We start from the raw sequence: 25,464 nt of genomic DNA on the forward strand, positions 1-25,464 counted from the left end.
TATATATATATATATATATATATTTATATATATTTATATATATTTATTTTTCGAAAATAAAAGGTACCTTGAAATACGTCGCGAGCAGATTTTTGCAGAGCGTTGTGAAACAAAAATTTTTGCGAATGAGTGAGAAATTTCCATTATCGCTAGATATATGTACAGATTATACAAATCGCAGATAGCGCGTGCGCGCGTTTTTCGAATATTTTTGTGTGCGGGGCGCAAAGTAATGAGAAAGAATGCGTTCTCTCTGTATCTCTATTATCTCGCGAGTCGATGACGAAAAACAATATATTACCGTTACACACTTTTCGCGAGATCGAATGCATAAGTCATTCTCTTTGTTGTTGATGTCGCCGGTTAAAAATAGCGGTTTCGAAGTTAGCGACTGGCTGAACACATCGACGCGCGACGCGTCGGCGCTATTTTCCTCGCAGCTGCGTATGCGCTCGTACGATCGGATATTTATTATCTCGGTGCAAACCCGATGACGCGACCGCAGAGCATAAACGGTTCTGCGAGGAGTTTTGCGCCCGCGCGAAGGGAGTAAGAAATTTCACGGAACGAGTGTCAGAGGGACATGAAAAAGGAGCAAATGTCGCCGCTTATACCTGGGCGCAAGTGTCTCCCGTGTTTGCACAAGGTGTTGGCGGGAAACCTGATATTTCTCGCGATAAAAGTAAACTCAGGGAAAAGAGGAGCGCAGGAAGAGGATCGAACGAACCATAGAAGCGTGGAGACGCGGTGTGATATATTTTATAAGAAGAAAAGGAGTAACGCGCGTGTGCACGAACGCGCGCGCGCAAAGCTGCGGAGAAACGCAATGCTCTTGAACCGTGAAGATCCGCTCACGACGGGTGTCTCCAACGGTAAACGATTTATTCTCTTCCTTTATTGTCTGCGCCTTGTCTTCTCGCTACTTTCCGTGAAAATAGTATAAATTGAGCGTCAAGATTCGGATCTTCTTCGTGTATGCAAATATACGAGAAACTGCTCGACCTTCGTGATTTTTTGTTTGAATTATCGGCTCGCGATGTAAAAAACTACAAGCTATCTCAACAAATCGATATAATATTCCGACTGATCTCGAGACTCTTGTTCTTTTCTTTACAGAGATGTCTGTTTACTTCGCGAGAAAAAAAAAACAATTCCGGCTTACGCTCTTCTAAAGAACATTTTCTCTTCTTTCTTTCATTTTTTCTTCCTCTTCTCTGTGTATTACTTTTCTCTTGCATTTAACACGCGAGCACGCATTATGCAAAAAACGTTACACCTGGTCTACTAAGAAATACGGGTGAAACACGTTGTTTGTGTGTGGGGTACATGTTGTTTGTGATACGTGAGACAGGATTTATTCATTCGAGCGGAATTTTCTTCGAGGAAAAAAGGACTCGGTGTTCTCACAAAATAAAGCAGCGGCAGAAGCAGGCAGCTTCTGGCTATGACGACACCAATATTGCACGGTGCATTTTAAACACAACAGAGATATTTGATGCTCTCTGTGCGAGGCTGAACGTTATGTCCCGACACGAAGATTTCATTTACAGCACAAAAGCGGAACATTAAGAGAGAAACGGAATACGAATACGCGCGCGGCGCAAAGAGTTCGCGCGCGAAGGAAAACGCGGAAGAGAGAGAAGTTGGACGTAGCGCATCCGAGTCTTGAGAAAATGAGAAGCGACCCGGTTACATGGCGACCAATTGCTTGCAGCAACCAGTTGTTGAAACTATGTATATATATACATATATATATATATATATATATACGTGCGCAACGCGTGTTTATACACAACGAGCACGTCGGCATATTGTCGCCAGAGATTTTGTTAACATCGGTCGTGAAGCGCGCGATTTTGTTTGCGCAAAAGTATGCGCAGTTCACGCGTGTTTTAAAACAGTCAGAATTTGTAAAGCGTATCTAACACGTTGTATATACACGCGCGCGTACCCGTTCAGTCAGACAAAACGTATGCGCGGTTTACGTTGCGTTGTGCACCTCGCGAATACTCGCGGATACTCTCTCTCTCTCTCTCTCGCAAATATGCACTGGTATATTTCGCGGAAAATGTTTATGGCAAATCGGGCGTATCTTGCTGGGATGAATATTTTGTGGCGTGTGTAACGGTTGCACTCGCGAATAATAAATATTCCGATATTTTTAAAGGTTCAGACGAATTTTTTTTTTTTTTTTTTTATTATTATTATTATTGAATCAAAACCGATTTTAATCAAAACCGATTTTAATCAACGTTTGTGTGAGTTATTTTAAGCGCGAAAATCCGTTGAACGGATTTGATCAGATTGCAAACGTTTTAAGAGAGACATGTCGCGCGTAAGAGAGATTAAAGATACATGGAAGAAAGATAACTAAGAGGTAAATGCGAAAAGTCATTAATTTGAGCGACAAACTCGCGAAACCACAGAGAACACGTTGCTCTTCAGTTAGAAGATAATTTCCACGAATAGTCGAAAGATCCGGTAACGTTTCAGAATAGTATATAGATCATCTTCTCCATCCTTTGCGCGTTGTGTTTCTTCATTAGACTCTAGAGTAGAGCGTTTAAAAGACAACTTGTTCTATTTTTGTTCTATTTTTTTTTTTTTTTTTCAAGAAACGTTTTAACTAAGAAAATAGTTCTCACTAGTTTTCTTTGGTACTATCTTTCGAAAAAAGTGCACGCGACAACCAAACTATAACAAAAATTCAGGTCTTGTTACACGTGATCGTGTAATACGTTTTTTCACGACACACGTTATAAGAATCAACATCGGTAAACGCAATAGTTCTTTGATAGTTCTTTTCCGAAGTTCTCAAGTTTCGTCACCAAGTGACGTTAGTGTGCTACCCTTAACGTGTCTCACGTAAAGTATACATCTCGGCTTTTCTCCACTCGAGTCTCCCCGTTCACTACTTCAACTCTGGCTCAGCTGTCAACTGCCAAACTTCAACTTCCGACCCTAAATTTCCATATCATCATGCACTTTCAATCCTAATTATCAATCTTCTCATCTCTTCGTTATCCCTCATCTTCTCAATGCTTAGTTAGTCTCGTCAATCTTCGACTCTTTAATCTTCTATTAATCTTCTCCTAAAGATTTCGAATCGCGTTTCTCATCTCGTAATTTGTACGATCAATTTTTATTTCTTGTTAATTTTCGATCCCGTGATGTCGACAATACGTATGTAAGTGGCGCGAAATAAACAATGATCAACGAGAGAACACAACGATATACACAATGTTTTATTTCGTCGTTGGTGTCGCACAGCGCAAGTATTTTTCGCCTCAACCCTTCTATCTATCTGTAGCGCACACTTGTAAAGCTGTTGATCTATATCTTCGCGAATTTATGAGTTTATAAAGCTATGAATCTATAGATTTATGACTCGAATAGAATCGAGGGGGTGAAAGCCGGATAGAAGAAAAAAAAATTATTTCGACACACCGGCGTACATTCGTCTCTCTCTCTCTCTCTCTCTCTCTCTCTCTCTCTCTCTCTCTCTCGCTCTATCTCTCTCTCTAGAGAAAGAATAAAATAATATTCCTGTGTTGACGTTTAATAGACGATTTTATTTCCGTCGCGCATTTCAAAAAAAAAAAAAAAAGAAAAAAAAATGAAATTTATCATATCTGCGCGAATTTCTCCTCTCTCTCTTTTCTCTTCCTCTCTCTGACCATATCAAGCAAAATCGTTGGAATACTTTTATTTTTTTCTATACACGCTCTTTAAAATATATTTTCAATGAATATTACATATATAAAATTACATGTATAAAAATATCACACATACTTTTCGTGTTGTTGCACGCTCTCCAAAATATCGCTCTCAATTTTTGTTGCCCTATTGATCTCTCTCTACGCTTAATACTGTCTGAGATGTGTTTTAACCTCTCAGCTTTTCGTCGTCGTCCTACACCAGTGCAAAATTACGCCGTTACTTTCTGCACAAATCCACCCTCGCTATGAAACATTCTCCGAGCGAATCTCGAAAGGCTTGGTACGGGTAAGTTGAGTACTGGGAAAGAGTGTCGCTTCTGTTTCTGCCTCTTGGCCACTGGCTTTGCCCTTTTCGCTTTTTTTTCGCTCGCGTTCTTTGCGTCGTCGGTACAGTTCAGGCTGTGTACACACACAGCTTTTAACCCGAATTCGCGCATCGCATATCGCGGTAAAAAAAAAAAAAAAAAAAAATGTTCGCATCAGCAAGTTACCGCCGCGTTTGACACTCGTTGTCAACGTTGTTAATTCCGTGCCAGCCGGTTTTTCTGGCAAAGTTCTGGCGAAGGGGGAAATCTCTCGTTAACAGGTAACTCGTCGTAAAATCTGCTTTTGCTCCTGATAATCGTCTGGTTTTCTATTCAGACGAGTTGCACATTTATCAGTCGCACAGTTTATCAGAGATATGAACGGGTTGAATATATTTTCTTTTCTCTCTTTCTCTTACGACGTGTGTACGTCGCGCGGAATGAGTTGCACTCGTCCGATACAGGTAAGACGAGTTTTCGCGACTCTGGAAAAAGTTGGGACAGCAACTGAATTTGATCGATTTTCGATTGAGGTCGGTTCGCTTGCTGCGCGACGGCAAATTAGGTCGTATGATATACGCGGTGAATTCGCTGGCTTGCTCTCCGAGAGATAGCGGACGGCAGTACGCGAAAAACATGAATGCGAGTAGAACAACAACGTGATTCTTCCGGAACGCTACGTGACAAAGTGATGGTTTTTCGATCGGGGATTGTCTATGTATCTCTTGTAAAAATGAATACACAACTTTATTATTTTTTGGTGCTTTTTCACGAATAACGAGTAATAATCAAATCTTCCGCGAATCGTTCTTTTTTTTTTTTTGTTTGAAGATTAAAACATCGTTTTTCATTGATTAATCCCGCAAAAAGTTGGCGTGTGGTCCGCGCTGGGAATGTATGTGAGCGCGAAAAAGATTTATTTTAATATCTCTTCTCCAAAATAAGCTCATGCATCGTTAATGTTCTTAAGTACCGCGCTATTTGCCACGTAGGATGAGTTTCAGGAAAAAGCCGCGAGTATATGAGATTCTAGGGACCTCGGAGAGTGGGAAAAGGTAATTCTGTGTACCAACAATTTTTCATCCTGTCGTTCCTCAGCTTCCTCATTTTTCGTGAATGATATAAGAGTGATTTCGCCCCTGGTACTCAATAAATTATGCAAATTGCAAGAATCTTCGTTGCTACTTTTGCATTCCTCTCCATCTATATGTATACATATACATGCATTGGGAAAGAGAGAGAGAAGAGAGAGAGAGAGAGAAAGAGAGAGAGAGAGAGAGAGTTTCCGCGGAAATATATTTTCTCGAAGAAAAAGATGTAATATCCTGCTTGGGCCTCGAGTTTACACTATGTATAACTGTTCCGACACTACATTTTTGCCCGCTACATTTTGTATACCACCACATCCTCTCGCGTGTTCGTACGGTAAAACGAATGCGATATATCTCGCTTATTCGACACGTCTGTCGAAAGAAATCTCCGACTAAATAACTACACGCTAAGAACCGTTCTTGTGAAATGAGAAAAGAAAATAGTAAAAGAAAAAGAAATAGGAGAGAGAAAAAGAGAGAGAGAGAAAGAGAGATAGATAGATAGAGAAGAGCCGAGAGAAGTTTTAACACTTGAATCCGAAAGAAGTGCGGACTTTCGACCACGATTTATATTCCGCGTCGATGTCTTAACGAATCAATATATTCCGCTGCTCGGTAATGAGACGGAAAGAACAAATCGTGAAAGGCGGAGAGATGGGAGAAAATATAACGACAGTATCGGCGGAACTTCCTCGTTTCTCTTCTCTTCGAAGATCGGCAAAGATATTCTTTAGTCTTGCTCTCCCTCAGGCACCTCCAACGGAAGTTTCATCAAAAAACTTATCGTTCTGTATTCTTCCTGTGTTTCACCTTTCTCGCGCGCGCACGCCTTTCCAGATAGAACCCCTCCGGTCCAAGTCTAACAAACTCGAACAATGGCAATCAACGAGAAATATTTACAGTACGAGGTGAAAAAGAATCCCCTGGAAAGACCATGATATCAATTGATTGACCGCATTGACTTTTTGTTTTTGTTTCAAGAAATTATTCTTTTATCACTTGAACGGACATTCTGTTGATCAAACAATAATCTTTAATATAATCGCGCTGCAAACAGAGATCTCTTGAATTTTTCTCGAGAAACGAGAAAAGAAAAGTGACTTTCAAACAATTTATTCTGTGCTCTTTCTAGAAGATTATTAAATATAACAGAAATTTGACACCGTTCCGATGTCATATAGAGGCATAATAGAATTAATATGACAGTAACATATATGCAAACGAGTTTACAACGTAGAACAAGTCGATTACATTTGTAATCGACTGTTTTTGTGTGAGAAATAATTTTGACGAATATTAATGCGCCTTAATTCTATACGATAACATATGTTGTGTATTTGATTTAAAAATAAAATGGTAAAAGAGAATAACATGCAAGTAACACAAAAGCCTCTGAATAACAGATCAAAAGTTAATTTAGAGAACTAATAATACGATGAAATACAGATATATAAATATTCTCTTACTACGTGCGTATATCAGAATTTTCATCGACACAATTTCTAAATTTTACGTAAATTGTGAAATTTGTAAAATCTCTCTCTTTTTTTCTTACTAACAAAAAATTTAAATATGGAAAAACTTAGAACAATGAAACAAAAAGTAACTCGGAGCTAAAAACGAGTTGACATGTTTTATTATTTTTTGTCGTTTCTTTTTCTTGCCATTCGTGTTTTTGGTTGCTGTGTACATACTATTCTCTTTCTCATGTGTTGTGCAAGTACACCGGTTTTGTGTGTTTGCCGACACTGTATTATTAATTATATATTATAGATTATAGATAGTTCATCTCAATGAAATAACGACACGTAAAAATTAAATATAAAATTACTGACTTCAGATAAATAGTTGATAATTGCCAATAATAAATGAGCTTCGTATAAATAGTTTAGTGTTGAACAAAGTTACGTATATTCGAACAATATTAAAAAAGAAAGAGAATGATTGTATTTATAAATATTATAATATAAAAAGTATAATATTAAAGTATATTAATATAATATAAAAAGTATATATAAAAGAGTATTTGTATCTATAAACAAATACCCTACTTTTTTATGTATAATTACACACACATACATATGTAGTAAATTCGTTTTTCGATTAAACGTTTGATATCATTTTTCACTAAAGTTTTATTAGTACAATTAATTATGTGCCTTATAACGATCAAATTTAATTTCGTCAAAAATAAAACCTTTATACATAAAAAAGAAAAGAAAAACGTATTTTTTGAATGCGTATTTTCGTCTATTTCAAATATATTTTGCTAAAATAAGTATGTTGCATTCTAGCGCGAATCTAATAATAGTAATTATAAAATAATAATAACTATACAAGACCAAAACACAGATATATATACAGGGTGTCCCAGAATTGGTTTAACATCTCTCGTAGACAGGTAGAAGAAATAAAACTGAGGTGAAAAGTCCTATACCATTTTGCTAGATTCGCAATAGTTACCGAGATTTTAATTAACAAAGATCCGCGAATAACCGTGCATCGGGCTGTCTTACGCGCGTAGGACAGCCCGGCGCGCTTCACACAATTACATTTTAATATGTATATGTTATAGTATATGCTGTTATATTAGCTCCTCCCATATGTCGCTATGGGTGACATCGTTAGCGCGCGAAGCGCGGCGGGCAGTCTTACGCGCGTAAGACAGCCCGATGCATGCTTATTCGCGGAACTTTGTTAATTAAAATCTCAGTAACTATTGCAAATCTAGCAAAATGGTATAGGACTTTTCACCTCAGTTTTATTCCTTCTACCTGCCTACGAGAGATGTTAAACCAATTCTGGGACACCCTGTATATATATATATATATATATTTATTTATTTATTTATTTATTATATATGTATATAATATGCATATATATGTACATAATATACAAACATGTTGACAAACACTGCATAAAATATTAACTAAAATATTTTGTAACAACGTTAAAGATAATGTACTGTATATTTTTTCACCTTTCTTATCTCTTCGTGCACTTGTTTGTGCAGTTTCAAAAAAAAAAAAAGTAAAATCCCGATAATGTCCAAACTTCCCGCGCGCTCTGATAAAACCTATTTATATATTTCCGAAAAAAAAACTATTCATTTCTTGAGTATCTTATTATTATTATATATTTTCTGATTTATTCAAAATATAATATCACATATTCATTTTTACTTCATATTTTGTTCTATCTGATCACGTTTGTCAAGTTTTCGCGTTGTTTGTAAAATCTCTCTGATATTTGCACGATTTATGAAAGAAATACTAGCCGGTATCGAATTCTTGTGTATCATGTTTGCGAGTTCTTGCTACATAAATATTGCTACGCGATATGATACGACGTTAGAACGTTAAGAAAGAAATTCGAGCTTACTGCAATTAATCGATAAACTCTTCCTTGTAACTAAAATAGAGCACACTTTCTGTCACACAGATGTGTGTGTAAAAGACATACCAATAGTTCTCTAGAAGAGAACTATAATGAATTAATGTTCTCTAGGAGAGAACTATTATACGCTATACTACGAGAATTATATTACACGTTATGTTTGAATCTTCTAATCTCTCGTGCTTTGACGACCATTGCGCAAAGTTATAATTTAGACAGCTGCAAAATTAATTCTGGGGCGCAACATCTATTAATTCACGTACAAGTTATTAATTTAGCAGGATCCTCCGTTCTTTTTTAATCCTAATGAACTTGTACCTGCTCGTGCTTTGAAAAGGAGATGTGTTTAAGAGGAGAAGCGCAAGGGAGAGTGCACTTAAGCGCTGATTGCACTGTGTGTACGCTCACCTAGTTATGCCACTGGCCATAACCCCCGCATTTATATAATTCAGTGTAAATTTTGCGGTCTAGCTACGTGGAAATCATAAATAACTTTAACGTTTGCATCTCAGCAAAATAAATCCACACAGTATCTACATACAAAACACCACATAGGAAAAATAATACATTTTTCTCTCTCTTACACACGCTTTTTTTCACGTTGTATCTCGTTACATCGGATTTTTTTCAACATACGCCATTAATAGATACGATTCTCTGTTATCGTTAACCGACAAAAAAAAATGCAAAGGTAAATTATCTCGCATAATTCGATATTAGGTTACGTCGAGACGTCGACACGCCGGTAATAAAGACATGATAATTAAGACATTATGCATCGCGTTAATAGATAAAGAAGAAAAGTTCAGTCGCTGGTTAATTGCGTCGGATTATATCAAACTTTTTTTTTTTTTTTACATTTTGTCCTCCTCCCTTCCGAGCGTAATCACAGATCTCTTTCTCTCAAAGTGTATTAATTTACATACTTTTTTTCGCGCGATCACGAAGTTTTCCATGCAAATCTCGGATTACAATCTAGAGCTTTGTGTAAGCACTTGCGCGCTTAGTACTTCGTGTAAGAATGCACAAGACTCTGGGGATACCTCGAGGGTTAAACAACGCAGTTAGTATACTCTGTTAGGTTTGTATCTAGGCTGTGCTTAATGAGATCAATTTAACGCGATGGTTTCGGACGCATCAAAGAAATCTCTCTGGTCGATACAACTTGGAAATATTGATAAATCAATTTGACAAACAATAATCAACAATCGTTTGTTACAATCTTACGACAAACAAATTGATTTACTTGAATATTTAATATTCTTCACGGAAATATTATCGCCATGTCGAATCGAGATGTTATGCCGCGGCGCGTCACCCTTTTATTTAAGTCACGATGACTTTAAAATCATGCAAATGTCAGAGCACCCCGAGCACATGTGGACCGAATGAGCTGCTACTCAAAAGATGCCACAGGGGCTGGAAGCGTGGACGTTCTAGAGATACGACCTTAATATACGGCTAAAATTTCAGATAAAAATTGTATTAAATGAAATTTTAAAATATGCTCTACGTCATCCACACATTTCAGGTTATTTTAATTTTAGATTATGATTATCAAAACTAAATAATGTATACAACTTGTTTTTTTTTTTTTTATTTTTTTATTATGAATTAAAACGTGTAACTCTTCTCGTGCGCGTATGTACATTATATCTATCTTACACTGTATTTGTTATTTTTATTAATTAAATATGTAAAATACGCCTGGCGAGCAGTAGTTAAGCATGTAGCTTCTATATTTTGTGTCTGTCGCATAATAGAAATAAGGTACATCGTGTGCGATCACTGTGCTTTCCGGCGCATGTAAGAAAACAGCTCTCGCTACCCTGAGAGCCAAATATTGCGGCGCGGCATACTTCGCCATGGGACTTTGATACACAGCTGCCGCCGTGCTTAACATATTCAATTTAATACGGTAACACCATGGAGACTATACTTAATTTGCATCGTGAGATTCGATCCGAGAACAGTATATACAACCTGAAACGATCACAATGATTGGATGTATAGGTCATATCAGACATACACTGGTACACGCACCAGTTTTACGCACGTTTTATAAGTTTCTAAAAAAGAATGTCTTCGATATATAAAAATTAAAATTAGATCCAAGTAAAAAAAATATATATATCTGCTGACAGACTATTTTTAATTTCAACAAAAAAGGTTTTTTGCGTAAAAACGGAAAAGCTAATAATATTTTGTGATAAGAAATATTTCATCTTTTTAACAGAAATTGATTTTTCTTATAATATATTTCACGCAAACAGAACTGATTTAGATACAGTAATAATTTAATTCAAAAATGTAACAGAATGTATATTTCCTGCACGTATAGCGGTTAATAAACGACCCAAGAGATTTCAATTTCATCACGTACATAGAGAGAAGCACAGTACTTTAATTAAATAAATTGATACTTGTGATCGCAGCTCTTAACAAAATTAAGCTTATCGTTAGAAAGAAAAAGAAAATTTTACAGAGTTGCAGATGATTGTTGATTGTGTTAGAGAATTTTTATCTTATTTTCTTGTGTATATACATATATATATATATATATATATATATATATATATATATAACGTTATTTATCGTAAAACACAATATAAATACAATATCGCGGCTCATTTCACACCTCGTTTCGCTTGATGGCTGTGTCGCGTACAAATATATGATAAGTGGCGCGATTCTCTCGAAAGGTGTTCTTTTATAAGGCTAACGGACATCGATCTCGCCGTGGGTGGTGGTAGAAAGGTCAGAGAGCGGAAATCGCGAGGGAAGAGAGAACGAGCACAAAACACATCGCTCGAAGACCGAGAGAAGAAAACAGGTACGTAGTACGTAGGTTGAGAGAAAGAAAGGAGTCCGATCGCGGAACTAGCGCGTGGAACTGGCCCGGAAAAACGAGGCAAGATCGGGGTTCTTCCGGGCGAGAATTGAGACGTAGTCGAGGGAGAGGTGTCTCGTTGTTTAAAGAGCGCGCACTCGGTAGATCCCCTCGAGGGATCCTGAGGGATAGGTCGGATGAGCGCGAGAGAGGAGGCGGCGGAGTTAGAGGGTTGCTCGGGTAGATTTCGGGGGTAGATACCGGGCAAAGGCTGTAGGCCGTTTGCTATAGTGCGCACGTACCAAGAGGCGAGAGAGAGGAGGGAAAAGGCGAGCACGGACGGCAGGGTGTAAGAGCGAGCGAGGAGAGAAGCGATGAGAAGAACCAAGAAGTAAAGGAGACAGGAAGAGAGGGAGGGTGAGCGCGAGGAGGAGGGATTCGTGGTATAGCTTCGACTTTGGCCGTGCCGCAGTGGTATCGAGCGGCAACCCCACCTTTCACCCCGGTTTTCCACCCCTTTCGTCCCTCCGCCAACCACCCCTCGTTCGAGCCACAGCGCCGCCACCATTCCACCTATTCCGAGAAAGAGAGAGAGAGAGAGAGAAGCGCGTTATAGCGCTCTATTGCGCTAGTGCGCTCGCACGAACACCCGCAAATGTTTTTCCTCTCTCTTTTTTCTCCTTGTTGCGATTTCTATTCTTGATCTCCTTCTCTTCTTCTTTTATTTTTTTTTTTTGCTCTAGTTTGGCCTCACATCCTTATTTTTTTTTGTGACGGTAAACCATATCCACGTGATAGTAAACTAGAGGTACTCTATTTAATGAACCACGTGCGGCGCGTGGAATGTTTCCGCATATCGAGACCGGAAATGTAACTCGTTTGGTTCTTTCGAATGCGCCGTTTTAGCCGTAATAGCGGAACAGTGGAGGCAAGGAACGGATGCGCAAATTTGATAGACTGCCGTTTTGCCGCTGATAACAGTAATGACATGACCTCCTTCGCGCGCGCAAGAAGAGTCCTCTTTTGCGGTGGAAAATTCTGCTCTCTCTTCCCACACGTTTGTGAAAGAAGGAACATTCTTTTCGGACGACATGTGCAGTTCACATATCAACCGTGCTCGTTTGAATAAATCTCCTCTTGAGAATATCTTCGAAAATCTTACGTTATATTCAAAACGAGATAACTTCATACTCTCAGACACTTGTTCCGCTCTTTTATTTCTCGTTGTCCTTTGAAATTCGCGCGCGGCAGAATAGGCAGGAAGACGTCGGCAACGAGAACTACGTAATTAAGGATAAAAAATGATCCGTTGAAACGGCGAACGAGTATATAAATAAAAGCGTAGAGAGTAAAAATAAAATGGATCTTATCAGCGAAATAATACGTAGCTCTTGCAGAGAATTGCGTTCCAGCTATCCCCGGCAGTGTAATTACTTACAGTCGATTTAATTCAGTACGGTGTTGCTTGAAATATTTTTATATCACGGCGCTTTACGGACAAACGAGCATCAGACAGATACTACCTGTAAAAGGAGTTTTGTTTTTATCACGATAATAATCCGATTGACATAATACCGCGCGTGAGGGGACAGCTGCGCGATCTCTCTCTCTCTCTCTCGTCGTCTTTTTTCTTCTCTCCTCTTCTCGTTTCTTCCACGTTTTAACGTTTATATTTTCGCGTACGCCAGCAAAAATGCACGAAACCTAATTCCCTTTGGTCGCGCTTATGTACAGAAGACGTCAAACAAACTTTCAGGTTTTCCACTTTTTTCTGAAACTATTGTCGGCCGAGCGCGTCATGAAATTTTGCCATTTTTCTTCGCTGATTTCAGCCCTCACCTCGAAGCGCCTCGGTTTTCCTTAAAAGATTTTCCGCCACGAGAAACACGGCGGCGCATCTACACGGACTATACAATGTTACAGTGGTGTACAAATTAAAAAAAAAAAAAAAAAAAGAAAAAAAGGCGAGAGAGAGACAGACGAGGTGAAAGAAAAGAAAGATAAAAAGACGGCCTGGGGGTAATCTGCTTTGCGGCTTACTCTCACGCTTTCCAATGTCGGCCAGCCATGGTAAAATTGCTAATATCAGTAAAACAAAAATTTGTCGGTGCACGCGAATGACGAACCGCGCTTTTTCGACCGGTGCTCCCGTTTGCCAAAGGGGGTGGTACGGTGTCACCGTGCCGTATATATTAATACACGAGAGCGCGCGCGCGCGCACGCGATTCGCGTGAGGGGGATCGGAACGTTAATCAGGAATACAAAGCCAATGTTTGGACCGTTGTTTTGCTTCTTAATCGAACGCGGACAGAGGTCACCTGCATTTGCACAATGTCCCGGAGTACGGTTTTGTCGACGAGGCAACGACCGCTGAACAACCAGGTTACGTTCGAAATTAGCATTGAAAATTCTAGCTCTTCGCTGTGCGCGCTACCCTCTATACGTGCCACCACGTATGGGCGAAGGTGTGTTATTTGATGTTATAGATATAGATATAAATTTACATATTATTCGTCCGACGAAGTGATTGCAACTTTTACCAAGTATTTGTAACGGATTACAAGGACCGTGTTATGCAAAAATTACCTGCCAAGTGGCAGTTTCAAGTAAATTAACTTTTAAATGGAAACTTTCATACGGCTGACACCCAGCAATATGCATAATTTGCTTTTTTTTTTGTTTTTTGTTTTTATTTCGTGAGTTAATTAATTCTTTTGCAGCGATGTCTGAACGAGCGTGTATATATAGTAACGCGGCGCACACAACTAATTCCAACAAGTTTCTCAAATATGTACATACACACAGCGGAAACGTATAACACTTTTATAAATAAAAAAACAAATTCTCGTTTTTTGGAAAAATGTTTTTTTCCACAATACACTTTTCTTTTTGTCTTAACATTGTGTGCAACAACTTTCGGACTTATAGTCGAGAGTTATAGCTTCATAAACTTGGACTGTGTCGAAAGCGGCACCAGTAAATCGCGTTTTCCTACGCGCAAGAATAGAAATACAGAAACTTCCGGAATTTCCATTCTTCGTGAATTCGTTATTCGTTTGTTTGCGCATAGAAAATTTGTAACCCGGCTCGTAAATCGGACGGCTTGATCTGATACAAATAAGATAGGATCAACAAAACACAAGCGAGCAGATCGATGAGATGTATCGCGGTTTGCGGAGGAAAAGCGTGCTGGAATATATATCTCTCCATCTCTTTCTCTCACGCGGAAAGACTAACATTTGTATTTGTAATTCCGTAAATTAATGATTAATGCTCAGAATAAAATCTAGCATGGCGCGACAATATTGGAAGTATGAATTTATAATGCCCCTCTGCTCCCGCACTGCTCGTTACAGTTGTACGTGTGTGCAAAGCGAAAGCTGCCGCGTGCGCGCGCGCATAGCCTCGACGTTGGCTGTGATAATAAAGCCGACGTAGTAAATGCTTAACGTAGTCGCGTAATTGCCATAGTGGTGTAATGGCGTGTCGTTTTACTCGCGAGGAAAAACGGACAAAAATCAATGGGCAGAAACCGCTGCTGAAACGAGACTAGCCGAAGGCTATTCTCGACCAGACGATGAGGAGTCGGCGTCCTTATTTATTTAACTCCTTAAAATGGTTAGCTTCTATCCTTCTGCTTGCTTCGTCGAAGTGCATGTCCCGCGACATGTTTGCGTCTCACACCGAACGGATAAGTATAAATTGTTAACCACGATTTCGCGAGAACTCAATGTGACGGTCAAATGGAAAATAAATGTAAGTGCGGTAAATCCGTAATACGTGAAGTTCTTGATATTATTTTGTGTTACATTTATTCGTAAGTTCAATGAAATTCTAAATATCATAGAGTTTGCTTGTGCGATTGTCACTAAAATGTGTGAGAGAAGATTAACATTTAAGACACGTTTTTTTATAACATATATCGATTACAATAAGAGATAATTTATCAATTTGTACGAGTAATAATGGAAAAGTTTTTTTTAAAAACAAAAATTTTTGAATTTATGAGATTATAATAATCTTATTTTAAATATAAATGTGTGTGTGTATTTATATAAAGTATGCAAATGTTATAAATATAGTCTTATGATTTATGAATTACTTATGAATATTTTTTATTAACTTACTAATATCATATCAATATTCATCTAACGACTTTTTATACTTTCGGATTATTCCTTTAGACAGTTCTGTTGAAAAACACATGTAAGACATAAAATGTAAATTTTTTCAAATTTGTCGGACCCAAAATCCAAAAAGACGACGTTGAAATATTTTAAGTACTATTAATGTTTTTTCTCCGATATATTGATTGATTGCCAGGCGTGCGAATCGTGTGTGCAAATTCGGCTCGGTGATGCATTCCGTACTGACAGTTTGACATTCGGTGGTTAACTGTGCGCCGAGAGAAAAGTGATTGATATATTTTTTTGAGAGCAAATTATAAAAATAAAACCTAGAAATAGAGAATAAATGGAAACACGAGCTAAAACTATGCGTGCTGGGTGTGATATATTCTATAAGTTATACAACACATCAAAATATATGTGAAAAAATTTTAAATATTTCGAAGAGTACGCAGAGATACGCGTATTATTATTTTGGTGCGAGACTCGAGAGTAATAATCCGTGAAAGATGATTTATAACGTGGAAATAATAACATCTTTCCAAAAATTTAATCAGTCAACTTAATTTTTTCTTTTAACGCGAATTATTTTTATTACTTTTACCGGAGGTGAGCGGAATATATGATCGCGCGTTACATGAGGGAGAACAAAACGGGCACGCGGTCGCGGTACCTCATCCTGAAGAAAAGCCGGTAAAAATCAATGAGGCAAAGCCGCGGGCTCGGGACTAGCCCAGGGCTCTTCTCAGCCTGTTGAATGAACCAACTAACATTACCTGGTAAGAACTGGTGTAACTGTTCGAACGTAAGCGTGCGCCTGTATTGGCTTCCTGCAATATCGATTTCCTGAATATGTCTGAACTGATTGCATCGCGGACACGATAAAAAGAAACCGAAGTGTCGTTGCTACGACTACGACGGAAACGAAGTTGCGAAACGAGAATCACCCACATTTCCGTTTTTGTCTTTCATTAAAAAAGAGGGAAACGAGAGCGAGTGTAAGAAAGGAATGGGCGGAAGGAAGTCGACTGTCCGTCCGTCGTCGTCCGTATTTTAATGGTTCGTTGCACGTGCGCGCGAAACATAAAGCGACGCGATTATACGTCCGCGTTCCCCGGGTATTTGTCAAAAGACGTCGGTCTAGACCGGTATCTCGCGTTCCGTCGTGAAATATTTGATGGCATAGCATGGCGGACAGGCAAGAAACGGTGACAGAAATCGCCCGTAGGCGACTGGTTCAGGACCTTGCCGGGTTACTTTGCGAGGTCGTCGTACTCATTTATTCATCTCCCTTTAAAAAACTGCGCCGTACTACGCGCGCGGGCGCTTGTGCTCTCCTCGCCACTTTCGAGTCGACTCTCGTTTTATCTTCGATGAAGAAGGAAAATTCGCTCTCCAGAATTCTGAGAAAAATTTAACGTCGAACAAGCCCGTCCATGCGCGCACTTTCCTCGCGTTGCCCTTCTTCCCTCCTTTTCCCCCATTTTCCCCCATTTTCCTAGATATTCCTACTCAAATCTATTTCAACTTTATCCACGTAACGCTTGCGAAGCAGAATTGATTTACACAGCACGATGGTCTCTTCCTCTATTGACTTTTCTCTTGAATAAATAAGATCTTCCGTCCTCTCTTACACTTTGTTTCTCATTCTCGAAAACCCACGTTTAACGCACGGTCCATGAAATAGTTAACAGCACATTGTTTTCATCACGTATATTATTATTACTGTGTTATTTGCAATATTCGCCCTCTCGCTTTGATGATTATGTCCCTCCCTATTTAAGAACGTAGCGTGATGATAAAGAGTTGAATTTACGCACTTTGCTCGCTCGCAACTCGAGTAACTCGATCGTGTTACGTGTTTTCCAAGCTGGTGAAGTAGCCCTTCACCGGAGGCATTCACGACGCACTTGGAAAAATTTATGATCGACTGCTCGTAAAAAATGAAATATATGAAAACAGAAAGAGAAGAGAAACAAGAGAGATAAAGAATATATCGATAAACGAAATATCATAGTCAGATTTCGTTCGCTGTCAAGCGCGTAAGCATTATGAAATAATAATACCATTAATGTGCTAGAACCACCGGATGTTTGCAGAATCCGATATTGCGCTAATAATTTTAGCGCAGCTAAATCTCTCCCTCTCTCTCTCTCTCTCTCCCTCTGTCCAATCTCCTCTACTCGCCCTTCCTCGTCGATATATTGTACATTTGTGTAACCGGTTGTAGTATCCCAACAACAACAATAACAGATTCGAATACGTCTCTCTTTCTCTCTTTTTCCGCCTAATAAAGCGCGGATTATTACAAGATAATGTGATATTTTTTTTTAAATGTATTTTTGTGTAATGCAATATTAATAATTTTTAATTCTTTATTAATTTTCCGATTTTAAATTCCGGGAAGGGAAAGTCTCCATGTGTGGTCAATTAGATATACATAAATGAATATTTAAAGCCCGCGTACAAAACACGTCATCACGTATCGAATGAATAAAACATGCCGTCAATATAGACGCATATATTAGTTAATGGGATATTATCATAATTAATGTAAAAGTCCTTTTGCACAGAGATCCAATAATTTGCCCAGAATCACTGCGCGGATAAGAAGTAAAGCGGCTTTGCCTGGAGCTCGCACGAGTATTTCTCCAATTATAGCGCGTGCGTGTATATACATAAAACGGCGCGGTTCTCGCAATCCGGAGTATGTAATCTGGTTAAAGCGTATTCGGAGAACCCTGCGTTGCATCCACCTATTGTTCTGAAGGGGAGAAGAGCTACACTCTTGGTAGACCAAAACCGTACCCATAAGCCATTTTGCGATACAGGCGCGCGCGTGCCGGTTCTCGCGGACAAATTTTAATGCGACGATCTCGCGAATGTGTCTACAACATTCGCACATTATTCTTCACGTGAATTATATATATACACGACAAGTATCAAAGTATTTTCCATAACGCGCAGCAACATCTGGTTATTCCCTGGTTTTGGAGAAAATGGCGCGATTACTTAAAACCCAACACAACTCCCGCTTTTTATCACGTTCTTACCTGTTTGTTTTGCAGAATTTTGTAGTGACCGGACGTGAAAAACTCGCTGGTGATCTAAAAACAAAAGTACAAACGTTTGTTAAAACAATATATAATAATAAAAGCTTTTATTTTAAAAGTTGAAAAAACGTTTGTGTAAAAATAACCAATGAGACTGTTCTACATACCATATCTCGTTTTCATCAAATACATTAAATTTCATTTAACTCGATTATTTTCTTTTTTGTCATGTAAAAAAAAAAAAAAAGTTAAAACACGCGAAAATTACCCGGAAATAAAGTCGTAATAAAGTCGGATAGAGAAAATGATCGACAGAGATTATTTAATCGTTATACACGACGATACTGACAATATTGTTCTCGTCAGCAGAGAGAAAAATCAACTTGCACGTCTGCGCATCAAGATCAATGACCTTGCGCCACTCCAGACGGATACAAATATGAGAAGCATGTATTTTTAGCGAGACACTACAAGAATTCGCAACATAGGCGTCGGGAGCTATAATTGCGCGTGCGAAAAAGATTTAGTGCTTCATCATAAAAATGACGTGGCAATTTGAAGACTTATTCAAAACCAATAAGAAAAATAAAAAATTAGTCTGCGCAAAGAAACAAAAACAAATTATTTTATAAATATGCTTCGCGATACATCTCGTATTTCATTAAATGTAATCGCATTTTTAGGGATCTATCTTAACTAAACTTATTATAGATGCGCATTTAAACAAGCTGCCAAACGTTGAATTTTAATTAATTTATCCGAGCGATTGCCGCGGAAAGCGAACGCGAATTTACTTATTTCCACCGCAGCAACTATTCGTAGAAGTAAACAGCTCGGTGTGTTCATCGATAATGCATTTTGCAAAAGTTACAATGCTCCAAGATGAAGTTTCGATCAAGCGGAGAGAGCTCGTTGATGTCTCGAAAGTATCGGCGCCAATGTTTTCGTCGGAAGATCTATGTTTCAAGAGACGAGACGAAGGTTAAATCGGGACTGTCTTGCGTGTAGTCAAAGCAAGTGAGAGAGGGTAAGTGTAGAAGCATTAGCTTTTACCGCGGCTCCTTGAATTTTTGTGTCCGACACATGATATGCAGTTGCGCCAAGTTAAAAAGACCACAGCTGTTCTTCTACACGACGACGACGACGACGACGACGGTCTGGGTTTAAGCTAGTCGTCTGAGTCTCCGGCGAAGAGACAGGCGGTCTCTTCAGACGGTAGCTAAGGAGTGTAGACAGAGAAGAGCAGAGACGGAAGAGAGATTAGATCCAAGATGCGTCACACATTGATTAAATTCTGCAATATCAATTTGATACAGACCGATATATCGGATTTAAAAAAAAAAAAAAAAAATGCGGGAAATGTTATCGTTCAAAATCTGAGGCAAATAAAAACGCATTATTCACAGACGCAATATAGATCACGGCTTTTGCTAAGAGCATTTGCCTCACTGTTATCTCGCACATGTATAAATCCGTTATATCCGATAATTGCAAAAAAAAAAAAAATCGCTGTATTTTAACATCCTCGGCGTAACGTGTGATGATACGCGAAATGAGAAAAGTTTTACGCGAGATCAAAGAAAGAAAAATATCGCGTTACATTACGACGTATTGTTTCCGATATACGCAAATGAGGTGTGTTCTCTCGAAACATCGTGAATCATTATAGCCAACGTGAAAGCTCCGATTCGGTAGGTTTGATGTGTACAGGTTTGATGCTGAACTATTTCGCCATTTCGATAGGTTGTTGGCAGAAATCCGAACGGGTCTCATCATTAAGTAAGAATCCATTACCGCGTTAGTGGCACGTCAATAACGAGAGAGAGAGAGAGAGAGAGACGGCGGAGGTCACGTTAAATTATTCCCGCAGCGTTAAGGTGAACGAACACGGAAAGTCCTCTTTCTGCGCCTCTTTCTTTACATTATTGAAAAACGGCGCGATACCATTACAACGTACAAATTATCCATGCGCGCGCGCGCGGATCTCCCATTTTTTTCCCCTGTCTCGATCGAAACTCTCTCCCTCGATGATCGTAGTGCGATCCCGCGCGAACAAGACTGCTCATCCGCGCGAGAGAGTTCTCTATCGCTTTTCAAATCCGCTCTTATCTATCATCTATTTGTTTATTCGCATTTCACGCGGTATCTATACCGCCGTCGCGTATATATATACGTACATACCGCGGGTATCATATCTACGAATCTATACGCGCAATATATATTACACATGCACACACAGTTACACGCACGTACTTTTCTCGTATTCGTATGGATTTGCATTTTCGTCTTAGATTGCGATCTGTAGTAGCGCGGAAAGTACGAAAATCCGGCGTATCGGTCGGAGCACAAAAATAAATATTGAGAAACGTTCGAAGGAAGGATCGTCTTTGTCATCGAATATTTGCCTTCCTGCGAATTCGCAATCATACAGTTATATATAGTTATATATAGTTATATGTTCTCTCATATGTATATAGCTTCATCTTTCCGCGCAAAAGGAGTTAAGCGAAATCAGTTCTCTCTCGTCCTCTTCTTATCTCTTTCTCTCTCTCATTTTCTCTCTCTCGCTCGTTTGTTCGTTCCTGGCGCGCCGGATCGAGCAAAGACTCGGCGCAAAAAAGTTCCGAACGGATTCTCACCGGAGCGAGCGCTATTTTCGGTGAAACCTCGACCGGGAAAAGGCCGAAAGTACCCAATTACCGTGGAACACAATACCGGGAAAATTTTTGCGAAGAAACTCAGAGCCAGAAGTAACTCGTTTCGAAAGGCATCGCTTTCGAACGACGTCGAAAGTATCGATTCCCAAAGGCCGTTCTCCGATTCTCGTTCGTTCTCTTCTCTCGCGTTTCCCGCGTCCGATCGTGCTTCACCGTCGAAATGGCGGTGCTTTTATCTTACTTCGAAGAGGGGGAAAAAATTTTTCGTCGTATCGGACTTCGCCCACGCAAATGCGTGCTCCGTGTAAAAATAAAAAATAAAAAAAGGTAGTAGTTCTTTGAAGAACCTTCCTTCTCGAATTTAAAGAGAGACCGGGAAGATAAATATTAAGAAAAAAAAAAAACAAGATCGTCTTGGCGTTGAAACACGTAACGATGTGTCGACGCGGCATTCTTACTTTTAGTTTTCGACGAAGCAAGTGTATAAATCTAGAAAAGCCCACAGAGAGAAAACGCGACGCGAAATTTCACGAAATCGATATCAGATTACAGCTGTCGATAAGACACAAGCACACCACATTTTCGCGCAAACTAGAAGATCTTTGTGTTTAATTCCCAACGCGATAAACAGAGGAAGAAGAGAGAACGCATCGATCCCCATTGTTGTGTTCTTGTTTTGTCGAACAATAAAATGTTTCGTTGAACAAATAAATACATACATACACACAGGAATTGTTTTCACGTATTTATACCGTTACGTTTTAAATTGACGCAAATTATATCGTTCTCTTCCTCATGTGTGAGCAATATTTTACCGCGCGTACAATGTGTTGTGGATACGTGTTGTTGGATAAACAACAAACTTTTTGACACACATTTTACAAGCGCGTGTGTTTCATCGAACTCGGGGATAGTATATCATGATTTCATATCGTAGTATGTGTATGACCCGTTTTTATTACGTTTGAACATTTTCTTCTGTATAACTCTGCGTACACACAACTCTGCGCCACGGGCTAACAACATTCTGCATATCGCTATTGCAGTATGTTTAAATGATGAAAAAGAGTGGGAGTAGCCGAAATCGCCGGACGGGAAAATGTATCTCCGCGCGTGTACCCATTTTTTTTTTTTTTTTTTGTCGCATCCAAACGGCGTTATGCGTCCTCAGCGGATTCCAAAAGGGAATTACGACCTGGTCGCGACAGTCGGGACTACATTTTATGCGATAACTCGATTATGTTTCACGGCTGATGCGCGTTCACGCATGCATTTGTCGTGCTCCTCCCTCCCTCCCTCCCTGTGAGCTGCGCGTCGAATCGTTTTTTATTTATACGAAGACGCATCTCTCTCTCTTTTTTTTTTCAACAACGTCTTTGCCTATCGTCGTCGTGATGAACGACGCTGGGAAAAAACACGCGAGGCGGCGCTGAATTCTTTGATATCTCGATTATTGCAAAATGACTGATGAAAGGGCAAGATAATGTCGCGACTAAATCATAGATAATACATATATACGTGTACAACATATTATACGCGAATTCTTGTTTCATGTTGCACGCGCGTGCGCGCGCGACACGCATCAGACGCGAAGCGCAATTAGATCAGTATAATTACGTCACTGCACGTCGCACAGCGCACCGGTAGCGTAAATAATACTGTATCATTATTTACACCAAGTCCTATATATGCGCTTCACGCGCATCATTCACGTGCTCGGCTGTCTGCACATTATGCGCGCGCCCCGCTTTATAATTAACACGGTTTTCCCACTCACGGGTTATGCTAAACGTCTGTTTTTTTTTTTTTTTTTCTTTAATCTCTCGCGGCAGCGTGAGAGCTATCGCGATATCTGTGGGGAGCGTCATGTTATCAGTTATGATGTGTGGAACGTGTTACATATACACCTTTTATTCGTTATCTCGCGCGTTATGCTAAACGTCTGTTTTTTTTTTTTTTTTTTTTCTTTAATCTCTCGCGGCAGCGTGAGAGCTATCGCGATATCTGTGGGGAGCGTCATGTTATCAGTTATGATGTGTGGAACGTGTTACATATACACCTTTTATTCGTTATCTCGCGCGTTACAAGTGAAGAAAACTCATAATTTTCAATCTCACCGCGCCGAGAGATTATAAATCTTTTGTTAACCGCGCCACGCAACTTTTTCTTAGCGCATTTCGGTGAGTTATTGTTATTAGAAAAGAAGGGGCACATGTGTGTATACCACACTGACATATTAAAAGTGTCAGCAGTTTTATTACGGAAGGGGAGGACACACATGAGTTTTAATCGAATTAACCCGCCTTTCGCGAGAAGAGAACGAACTTTTCGCGACGTGTTAGCGACGCACGCTAATAGCATTACCGGCAGACGTACGCGAAATTTGCACTCGGGCGGCGGTGACTCTCGCCCCGTTACTTTAATTTCCAAGCACGTACGCGAAGAACGGGAGAGGGATGAAATTATGGGGTGGAAATATATCGCTCACGTCCACAGAAAGAGAGATCCGTCGCTGTCGATCGGTTTGTTCACTTTTTGGAATGAGATAAAGGAATGCGTTATTATAGAACGATTTCTCTCTCTCTTTCTTTCTTTTTATTCTTTGCTTATCGTCGCGCGCGCGCGCGCGCGCACGTGTTTCTCATTTCTTCACTTTTTATTGAGAAATCTGACAAATAAATTCGTGACATATTTTCACGCAGAGCTATTTAAATGTGATTTACGGAATAGAAAATCAGTTAAATTATCGATTTTTTATTTAAAAAAAAAATAAAAGAAATATATTTTCAAATATTCCAAAAAAAAGATACTCGAAACTTTAAAACCAGTTTTTTTTAACAAAACTGAAGAATTTTTTGTGTAAATTTTCCGAAGTTTAGAACTCATCTATGCGCCGCGGAAACGATATAACGGAACTCTCTGAAGAATACGAAAGTCGGAGAATACCACAAAATCTTCCTAAAGAAAACTAAAAGCACATCTAAGAGCTCGGGCGAACGTAACTAACTGTGAAAGCACTATACACCAAGTGAAACAGAAGTATTTCCGTGAGTAACCACGCGGCTAAAATTCCTTTCGCACGAACGAATTAAAATACAGTCATTGCAAAACGCCGAGAAGACGAAGTTAGGACAGAGGAGATGAGACATTTTATCGCGCATTTTACATTTATCTCTCTAAAAGGTGCCGTGGATCAAAGCGAGATCCGGATGACATTTCAAGAGAGGAATTTTTTTCTTTTTTTTTTTTTTGAAACTAGTACGCCCGTGCTTTATGAAAAAAAAGAGGAGATTTATATATTATTACACATGCGAGCGACACACGCGTTATTAATTTTTTAATGTTTCACATTTCGCTCAACGAGTAAATTACGACGGCGAAAAAAAAAGGTCACGTATCCTGAAATCAAGCGAATACGTAAAAACTGAGAAAAAATATCGGAGTGTGTAACGTCAATGATGATATATTACGCTCGTTCGTCGAAAAGTCAAGGAAATTCCAACCTTCACCAACGCTCGGTCTGCTTTTCGGATCGAGGGCTCACATTATCCTCGCTCAATTTCCTCTCGTTTTATGTAGCCGCATGTCTCTTCATCCCCTCTTCTCTATCTCTTTTCCCTCTCTTCTTTTCCTCTCTTTCCCCGATCTCGGCTTTTTTATCCGAGTAAGGTGCGGAATAGTCGGGTGAAGTAGCCCGAGCTAAGAGAGCGAAGGTATAAAGACGATAAATGAAGGAGCTTTCAAAGAAAACCGGAAACTACTTCAAAAAAACGAAATAAGTGTCAAGCTAAGTTACTACGAGGATCCCTCGGATGGCTCGCGAACGATCGGTTTTTGAAAATTCTGTCTGTCGCAAGCGGAGCATAAGAAGGACAGGAGATTATTTTTCTGCGTTTGACAAACAGCGCGAAGATGGTGAAGGTGAAATAAAAGACGGAAAGAAATTGCGCGAAGGCAAAATTGCGATCGCAGCATCGACTCTGTTTCCATTTTTTTTTTTTCATCCGTCTCTTTCATTTCTCTCTTCTTACATAATTTGGAAAACGATGGTCGGTGCTTCCAACATTTTTGCCAAGAAGATATATATCGATAAACCGACAAATTGTACACGGGAAAACGCTATCTGTCCATTCCCCGCCAATTCCGGGACATACACAGTAAAAAAAAAAATGTTAATTTTAACATTTTTTGCATGTCCCAGGAGGTCCACTCTAAATTGTAAGTTAAAACAACTTATTCGTTGTGAGTCACTTATTGACAAACTAGTAAAGTTAAATAATTGACAC

The 25,464-nt window shown here is 39.3% G+C and overlaps 1 protein-coding gene across 1 annotated transcript in view; it reads right to left on the bottom strand.

The window, feature by feature from the left end:
- LOC109855445 (irregular chiasm C-roughest protein-like) overlaps positions 1–25,464 on the bottom strand; it is a 142,198-nt gene that overhangs the window by 73,948 nt on the left and 42,786 nt on the right. Inside the window, exon 2 of the mRNA XM_020429748.1 lies at positions 18,522–18,575. Within this exon, the coding sequence (XP_020285337.1) occupies positions 18,522–18,575 (54 nt within the window). The remainder of the gene's footprint in view (positions 1–18,521; positions 18,576–25,464) is intronic.

The sequence above is a fragment of the Pseudomyrmex gracilis genome, unplaced genomic scaffold (assembly GCF_002006095.1).
Source record: "Pseudomyrmex gracilis isolate BER0280 unplaced genomic scaffold, ASM200609v1 scaffold_0, whole genome shotgun sequence".
Classification (NCBI taxonomy): domain Eukaryota; kingdom Metazoa; phylum Arthropoda; class Insecta; order Hymenoptera; family Formicidae; genus Pseudomyrmex; species Pseudomyrmex gracilis.